Below are 9,378 nucleotides of genomic sequence, written 5' to 3'. Positions count from 1 at the left end.
TCAGAATTCTGACTTTAATCTCAGAATTCTGACTGTTTTTGTTGTCAGAATCCTGCGAAAAAAGTCAGAATTCTGAATTTTTTCCCATACTAAACTGAAATAAAATTTAAAAATCAGTTAACTTTTTTTTTTTACCAGTGGCCCTAATCCTCTTCCATATGTAGAAGATCAGGAGGCGATGTTAAACAAACCATGGGTAACAGCTAATGTTGCTAACGCTACATCCCCATGAACAGATATACACACGGGTCAAATTCTCGAACAAACCCTCTGAAAAAAAAAAAAAAAAAGGACTTAAAAACAGTCAGAGTGAGCTTTATTGATTTTTTTTTCTCCTAAAACGTTTTCAACATGAATGAATAAAAATAAATAAATACCAGATTATGACTCCTTTAATAAAAAAAAAGGAAAAAAAAACTCATATTGTCATCTAAATGAATCATAACTTCAAACCTTCCTTAAAAAAAATTAAAAATGCTAATTTTTGTAGAGAAAACCACAAGATCAAAATGTCTACAGATGATTAACTTTCAGTCCTTTATTCATATTTTAAGTTTCTGCTAGGAAATACTTTCTCCTCTTGGCGTTTAAATTTCAGCACAAATGAAGCAGCGCCATCTAGTGGACTGAAAGCAGACCTGAGTTCATGTTGGAAAAAAAAATTTGAGGGTGGAATAAATAAATAGTCATTAGCTTTTCAATCTTTTTATGTATTATTCAATAATTTATAATTCCTGAGCGCCAAAGCTGCCATTGTGCGGCGCCTGGGGAGCAGCCTGGGGATAAAGGTCTTTTTCAGGCACCCAGAGGCTGTGATGCATGAATCTAATTCTAAAAGGATTCATAATCTGTATAGACAAAGTCTGTCTAAACTATTAAAATCAAACAAAGTATTTAAATGAAAGCGAGTAAAAGCTGAAGAGGCTGTCTTACCACGGTGGGGTTCCCACTGCTGATCAGCTGGCCGACCTCATGGAAGATGCTTTTACAGCTGATGCTTTTGTCCAGGGAGCCTCTCTTCACGATGACCGCCACCGCCAGCAGGATCTGCTCACGGACATACTTCTGCAGGCTGCAGGGAAACGGGAGATGTTTAGGGATGATGTCAGACAGACATGTGATCTTAAGCACCGTTTCTTCTTCCACTTCAGCGTCTCAGCAGCTGAATCTATTCAGCAGGGGGCATCGGGAGCAGTCAGAGTCAAACTACTACTATTTTATTGGCATGCATGACACTTGGAAACATGACATCCGACCAAATGCTGCATCCAAGAATTATAATATTAAGCAAAGTGTGACAATGATTATGCTTTTTTTTTTATACTCCAAGGAATTCTAAAAATATCACTTCCAATCCCTCATTTGACTTGTTGGCAAAAAAAAACAAGTGGGAAAAGTTTTTTAAGATTCCAGAGAAGCTGGGAATTAGTTTTAATGGAGGGACCGTTCAGTTCAGGCAGCAAGTAAATGACAAACAAAACATCCCCTGCAAATATAATCGTCCTATTTAAAGACATTTTTAGCTTTAAAAAATATAAAAAGGAAAACGGTTGTGGTTTCTTTAAAAATTGTCCAGAACCAGAAGATGAGAGGAAAATCAGTTGTTTCTAAGACTGCATTAGAAACCCAGTCCAGAACACTGGAGCCCCAGGTTCTGCTTCGGTCCTGTGCCGCCCGACTTCACCTCCCTGTACAGCTGAAACTTCCCAAACTGCGTGAAAATAAAACAAGCTGGAAACGGACTGGTTTGACCGTAAAGATGGACAAATATTCAGTTCAAATAAAATACAGTAAAAACCCTGCAAGCCCTTTAGTTTTAATATATTTAAATTAAAATCTATGACACGGACGTAGCCATGTTGTTACGCTGCAATGCATTTTGGGTAAAAGTCATATGTTAGGTCAAGTAGCGCTACCTTGGTACCACAAAAACAGCAATAAGTAAAGTGAACCCATTATAGGGCACTCAGTAAAATACTTTGAAAATATAAATTTCAAGCCAAGTGTTACTGAAATCCAGGACAAGATCTAATTACCTTTGTAACATTCAAAAATATTGATATCTTGATGGCAAAAATTTATGTCAATGAGATAACAAGAAACGGCAACTTGCCCTAATATATTTAGAAAAATAACAAAAGTGCTTCTATAAGAAATTAATGAAAAACACTCCGAGAGTGAAAGAAACACAATTTTTTGGTACAACATAACCTTAGAGGCATTAATGCTGATACTAGCACTTAGAATTTTTTAGTTTAGAAATCTAAATATAACTGTTTACTAGGATTAGCAACATTTTTACTTTACTTTTTAACGTATTTCTTGACTTGTTAACCATTTTTTTCTTCATTCTTAATTTACAGTGGAGGGGGTCTCCATTTTTAAGGGGTATAAAAGTGATCTAAAACGATAACTTGCCCAGTGAAGGGTTAAACCTTTTCAGTTTGAAGAAGAACCTTTTTTTCTGTTGCTGCTGCTAGCAGATGCTAATCCAGATGAAGCTATGCTACAAACAGCTCCAGTTTCTTACTGAGCCCATTTACTGTTAGCATCAGGATCAAAACATTTTAAATTAACAATGATTTGTTAACATCAAGAGTTTTATTTCCATTAAATAAGAAGTAACTAACTCTCATCATCGCAAACAAAATTTAAAAAAAACGCTTAATATCTTCATGAAGCCATAATGATGCTGTACCATCATCCTCAAGCTACTTCAGGTCGTCTTCTTTCTTTTAACAAGCGACTTTTTTAAAGTTTTTTTTTTTTTACCAACGGGCAATCACTACAAGCCGGAAATCGGGCCTGGGGACGGAAAACTTTAATTCCTGTTATCAGGAGGTACCTAAATAAAAAAAAAAAAATACAGCATAGAATGCTGCAGAAGACTAAAGCCTCTTTCTCACTGAAATTAGTGAGTTTTTCAAACGTGGGTCGACCCGCTAACAAACAGCATTATGCCTCCTTCTCATTGGAAAAACAAAAAGCTGGGTGAAACCCTCAGCTGGCAGCTGCATGGCCTCTGTCCCCCCACTGCTGCACGTCTGGTGATACCATCATGCTGGGTTAGCATTGATGATGTCACCAGTGGGACATAAATAACAAAAGTAAACATAATGTGGTCAGTGTGCTTTATTGTTTCATTCTTTAGTCCAACACAATCTCTTTCACCAGAGCTGCATCGTGTTTATCGAATATTAGAAATGTTTCAGCTTGTTAAATCAGGCCTGACTGGTGCGGTATGTTGATATTTGTATCATGTAAACTAGCGGGTCGCACCGGGTCTGCTGTACCCACTGTATGCCGATTACAGCCGAGCCATTTGAAGGCGATTTTAACCCGATACGGGTCAGTGATCCGTTCCCACTTCCACTAAAAGCCCATTGTTCCCAGTTTTTAATGGGTTTAAATGGGCTATTGGGAAAAGAAGTATAAGAAACTAGCAGATGGATTTCAAGAGTGTTGATGACAGACGTTGGGATCGGTTCAGTGGTTCCAACAAAACCCTCCTTCTCTCCTACTTACTTGGGTCTCTGTAAGACGTAGGTGAGAAGGAATGCCCGCAGGGACTCGATGCTGGTCTTCTCCAGCAGGATCCACTCCCGCACAACAGCCTCCATGATGGCTGTGGCTGCCTGGAATAGCACATAGTCCACCTTACTGGTCTCTGGAGACGGACGAGCAGAGATGAGAAACGTTAGAAAACAGAGAAATGGCGAACAGAGACGGTATGTGGGCAGAAAAACTGAAAAAAACAAAACCAAAGGATTAACTACCTTCATATGTTTAAATAAAACCCAAATTCAAGACTAAGCATAACAGGGTTCCTTTTCATTATAGTAATTAAAAGAGCTTGCAAACCTTTATAATTTCAATAAATAGTTAAAAAGGTATAGTCAAGGATTTTCACAATTTTTTTAAAAGACTTCCCCCCTCTTCACAAAAATGCACATGCAGAACCCTGTACCCGCTCCTGAGAGGGACGCCTGTTAAACACGAGCTTACTTTCCAAAAGATGATTTGCAATTTTTCCACTACGTCAGTCAGACTCACCACCGTGTGATGAATTACCTCCCCACCAAAACTCTAAATTTTAGGGCATCCATGCATAAAAAAGATGAAAATATTAAGAATATGTTTAAAAGTTCCCTTTTCGTTCATATTTCAATCCATTTTCTCATCAGTCTGAGAGAGGGGAGGCAATTCTCTGCAAGAGTCAGGTGAAAATAGGGACGAGCCTTAAGTAAACATATCACCAGAATGACCACTTATTGTGATGATCCACCGGGAAAAAGGACATCCTCCAATATACCTTTAACAATCTTGCTTACATTTAGTTCAGCAAAAACCTCAAAAAAATGAATGCTGATGCTGTTTCATTGATGGAAGAGCAGAAGATGATTAAAACAAGAGAGCTAATTTGTAAAATAGACATGGCTACGGCTTGATGCTAACATGTTTGTTAGCTGTCAGAATTCAGAGGAAAGTCGGAATTCTGAGATTAAAGTCGGAATTCTGACTTTTTTCCCCATATTAAACTGAATTAATATTTAAAAATCATTTTTTTTATTTTTTCAGTGGTTCTTATCCTCTTCTGTAAAAATGTTCTACAGTTGCACAAAGATTTTTTTTTAACTATGGTTTTTGATAAAAAAAACTTTAATAATTAATGACATCATTGTTGTAAAAATGTAATTGAAATGCAACAAATATCACCCGAATCCACAATGCATACACCTAACTTTACCAGAAAGACAGAAATCAGAGGCTCAAGCTGTGTGGTAATCCGGTCAATATTTTAGTTTTAGAGACAAAAAAGATCTAAATTAAAAATTAGATTAAAAATTTATATATCATGGAAAGATTTAGGAATGTCTGGGCAGCTCAAACGTTATTTTTTCAATACAAAGGAAGTTACATCACAAGAGGCAAATAGTGAGTAAACGCACTCAAGTAGGAGCTCAGGATGCTACTGCTATGGAGGTAAACACCGTTAGCAGGAATGTCCTGTCAAGATCCGTGGGAATATTTGTTTAAAATCCCAGATTAATAAGTGGGAACTTTAATTTGTCTGTTTTATTGTTTTATTCAAACATTTTTCCTGAAGCGCCTCAAACCATAAAACTCATGTAAACCTGCACCAAACACCAGGTTCAAACATGTCCTGCAGATCTAAGCTGGCAAAGAAACAGGTTTCTATAGATATGATTACTGAGCATCAGTGGGCAATGTTATACAGCTTAAGCTTTATTCAGTATTTACCAAGGATGTGCTTGCAGATGGCGAACGGGGATTTGGACTTCCTGAAGGAGAGGAATACATGTTCAGCATGCTGCCTCTGTTCTGTGCTGACCATGGACGGCGGTGCCTGGGGGGGAAAAAAACAAAACAGGAGCAGGATTTAGACTTAAACTTTAAAAATAAAGACTTTGAAAACCTCAAAACCAACACTGAGCTTCATTAAAGAGCGACTTTAAAAGGTTTTTAGGGTTGGAAAGAATCATAAATGGAGGCAAAAAAGCTCCAGTTTGGAGAAGTTTTCTGGGTTTATCTCTTGTAATAAAGGACAGGATTTATATGAGCGATGTTTTAATCCTTTAGGTCCTGCTGTGACATGATTATGTGTGGCTTCGGAAAATGAATTATATTATTAAAATAAAAGGGGAAAATCTGTTTCACACAGGGCTAAATCAGTTTGGATTGGCTTTTTCCCCTCAATACAAAAAATAAATAAATAATAATAACTGAACTTTATTAATCTCACACTGGAGAAATAGACCTCTGCATTTAACCCCTCCCCTTGGGGAGCAGTGGGCTACCATTGTGTGGCGCCCAGGGAGCAGTGTGGAGGTTAAGGTTCTTCCTCAGGGACCCACAGTGGCATTCTGTGGCAGTGGGGCTTGAACTCAGAACCTCTGGATTCCAACCGAATGCCTTCCACTGGAAAAACAGATATAGAAATAAGTAAATAATTCCTTAAATTAAGTATATTTACCCTTAATTTGAGTAGGTAAATGAAATGGTTTGCCAGTGGAATGAGTATTTTTACTCTTAAAATAAGATAAATTGGTAATATGCGCTTGAAATAACAATTAAATTATGTTTTCTAATTTTAACTGTAATTGTCTCATTCCATTGGCAAAATGTCTCCTTTACCTCCTTAATCTAAGAACAAATGCACTTATTTTAAGAAAAAAACTATCTAGATTTTGATTTTTTCCAGTGTAACCACTAGGCCGCCACTCCCCATAATAAAATAAATAAAAATTATGTATATATTAGATATTATTATCCAAAGTACCTGTGACACACTTTTCCTTCTAGTTAAATAAATGAGGGTGCAATAATATTAGTGCTGAAACAATCTAATTAATCGATCTTTGAAATAATCAACTAATCTGGTAATTGAATCATTGAACAGACTTAAAATTTGCTAAAAGAATAACCTACCTATAGTAGAAAAATAAGACAAATTTAAACTACTAACATTAAACATAAATATCATTTTATTTATATTTCTTTAAATATAACAATTTTTAATCATATTTTATATGTTTAAAAGTTTTTTTTCAATATTCTGAATATTTGTCTATTTATTCTCTTTTTACATTAAACAAAATATCATAAATCAATTACTAAACTAATCGATCGAAGCAGCCCTAATTTTCATGCATATCTCAAACACTTTAAAGCTGCATTTGACACTAAATTGGTTTGATTATCTGAAATATTTTGGAGTAAACAGATATCTGTAGCAGAGTGAAACATTTGCTCCCGTTGGACGGGATGCTAATGAATGACGACTCATGCATTTATGTTCTAATTCAGAAGGAAAAGGATAAAGCTGCAGCTCAGTGTGCACAAAGAGTAAATCCAAGCGATCACGCAGCCGAAAGCCGACCCTACCGAGGGGGTTAGACAAAACAGCATGTACTGTAAACATGGACTCCCAGATTAAAGTTTATTGGAAAACTACCTCCATCCCAACCCCAGAACCTGACCGAGAGAGATTCCCTGAAAAGTTGTGGCCTCCATCGTTCATAGAAGACATCGGCATAATAAAAACAAAGCGCTCAGAGCTGTGAACCCATAAAGGATGAAGGGTTTTTATAGAGGAGCGTCTCCACGATACGGCCCTGCAGGAAAGTCACATTCCAGACCTAATTGCTGGAAAAGCAGCTCTGTGGTCAAAGGCAGGGGAGGGAAGAAAGACCCTTTTATCTGACAACCCACACATAATGTGCCGTAATGAGACGGCACACACAGTTTTAAAGACTACTAGCAGCAGACAGACTGAACGGGCTGGATCTGCTGTTAAATTAAACATTTTATTACAACCTTCAATCCAAACTAAATGGGATTAACAGAGTTTAACTCTGAGCCGCCGAACCAAACGCAGCACAGAGGAGGACCTATAGCTTACAGATATCTGAGATATTTATGCAACAACAGTCAAAACCTAATAAAATGAATGAAAGAAGTCAGACCATCTGACTTCTTTATGGCTTTAAAAAAAAAAAGAATTATAATTGCAAAGTCCCTAAAATCTGTGGACAATTATTCTAAATAAAGGATTTGAAGCAGCATTAGATCACAGATTCTGTTAACTTGCTTATGGAAACGGAAAACAAAAAGAAAATACATTAAGGTTGGTCATTTTGCAGATCTAGATATCAATAAATATCCATACATTCCTTCATTTCAACCTTAGTTTTCTTTTTTCCAAATGTTTCCAGATCTGAAAATGAATCGGTTCAAATCAAATTCCACACTTCTACCCTGAGAGACCTTTTCTTCTCCCACCCAGCTGCAGGTAAGGACCAATCAGAACCGGTTTTGATTGAAAAAAAAGTTTCAATCATGTTTGCTGGATTTTTTTTGGGGGGGGAAGAGGCTCGGATGGTGATTTTCCGCTTCATGTTCACAACTGACCGAACACTTGTGACCCTGACCGCTGCAAACTAAAGTACACAAGCCTTAGTGAAGCACCAACAAGGACAATCAAACTGTTCCAGTAAAGAAATGCTTTTCACAATTAGTTTTAACTGGATTTGAATTCAGGGGATAATTTAAAGACCCTAAAAGGGAGATCTGAGTTAGAGGTAGCTTATTCAATAACTAGTCTAAACCAGGGTTGCCAGTACTGAGAGCTGCAGCCCCTCAGCTTTCCATTGCATTTATTTTTCCACCCCAACTGAATCTTAATGGCTGCATACCCTCATCTGCATGTCCTTTAGCGCAGCAGATACCCGGTAACAGGACTGCAGCTTTACAGGAGCAGAACTGGACAGTCCTGTTGTAACAGTGTCAAGGCCAATTTATGCTTCTGACGCATTGCCTCTGCAACCGTCAAATCTGTCTCTGTGCGCGACCATGCCCCCTGCACAGAGGTTCTGCAACTGTTGTTGCGCACCTCAAAAAACGACACATCGGACGGTCGCAAACCTGCGCAGACCTGAAGCGGAAGTGCGCAGACAGGGTTGATTGGTCCTTGGTAAGGCTTTTCGGGCTGTCTGTGTGGTCGTCCTTCTCGATTCAGTGCCAGGTGCACCATTTTAAAAAACCGAGGAGTAATAACAACAATGGATAACCAAGACGAAAGGTTGATTCAGGAGGTTCGGAAGTACAACCACTTGTACGATGCCTCAGACATGTTTTGAAAAATAAACACTCCTGCCGTCGAAGTTCTCACAAGTTCTCGAATAGGCTCCCCCGTGCGCTTTGGAGGGAAACTGCTGTGAAATTCCAGAAATTCCTAGAAATTCCAGACAGACAGGGCAGAAGCATACCAGCAAAAATGGTTCGTGAACAGATGCAAGCGACATTTGATGTGTGCGTTTGCAGAAGTCTAATCTTGGCTGTAGTTAATACATTAGTACATTTTGTATGCATGTCTTTACCTTCAATCTACCTTTCAAGGTAAATTTTCAAGTTTTTAGTCATCAAATAAGGATGACTTTGAAATACGGGTCCAAGTCATTGAATTTTGAGTTGACTGTCGATTAAATAAAAGCAACCAGACATGAAAACGAAGGGATAAATATTATGAACATATGAATACACAGATAACAGCTTTCTAATACATCATTAAACACAAATGTATTAAGAATTTTAAAAATAAATAAAACACGCGAAACACTTTTGATTTCCAAAGTACCGAGATGTAAAGCTGTATTCAAAACACAGGGTATAGCACTCTGATGTACAGTCAGACTATCTGCCACTTTATTTAAATGAAGTTAAAGCTAACTGTTGTGTAAAGGCTAGCGATGGGAATCGAAAACTGGTTCCTGTTCAGAACTGGTTCTGTGTGTTCCAATTCCATGGCACGTTTGGCAGCTCACTTAATGGTTCTCTTAACGATTCTAGGCAGCACCA

The 9,378-nt window shown here is 37.7% G+C and overlaps 1 protein-coding gene across 1 annotated transcript in view; it reads right to left on the bottom strand.

The window, feature by feature from the left end:
* Nucleotides 1-9,378, bottom strand: part of xpo4 (exportin 4) — an 82,266-nt gene that overhangs the window by 66,122 nt on the left and 6,766 nt on the right. The window contains exons 2-4 of the mRNA XM_015378911.1: nt 5,263-5,368; nt 3,526-3,667; nt 934-1,072 (exon numbers count right to left, since the gene is read on the bottom strand). Of these exons, the coding sequence (XP_015234397.1) occupies nt 934-1,072; nt 3,526-3,667; nt 5,263-5,368 (387 nt within the window). The remainder of the gene's footprint in view (nt 1-933; nt 1,073-3,525; nt 3,668-5,262; nt 5,369-9,378) is intronic.

This window comes from Cyprinodon variegatus, unplaced genomic scaffold (genome assembly GCF_000732505.1).
Source record: "Cyprinodon variegatus isolate N-32 unplaced genomic scaffold, C_variegatus-1.0 Scaffold181, whole genome shotgun sequence".
Lineage (NCBI taxonomy): Eukaryota > Metazoa > Chordata > Actinopteri > Cyprinodontiformes > Cyprinodontidae > Cyprinodon > Cyprinodon variegatus.
The sequence above is the reverse complement of the archived record's forward strand: the minus strand, read 5'-3'. Positions and strand labels throughout refer to the sequence as shown.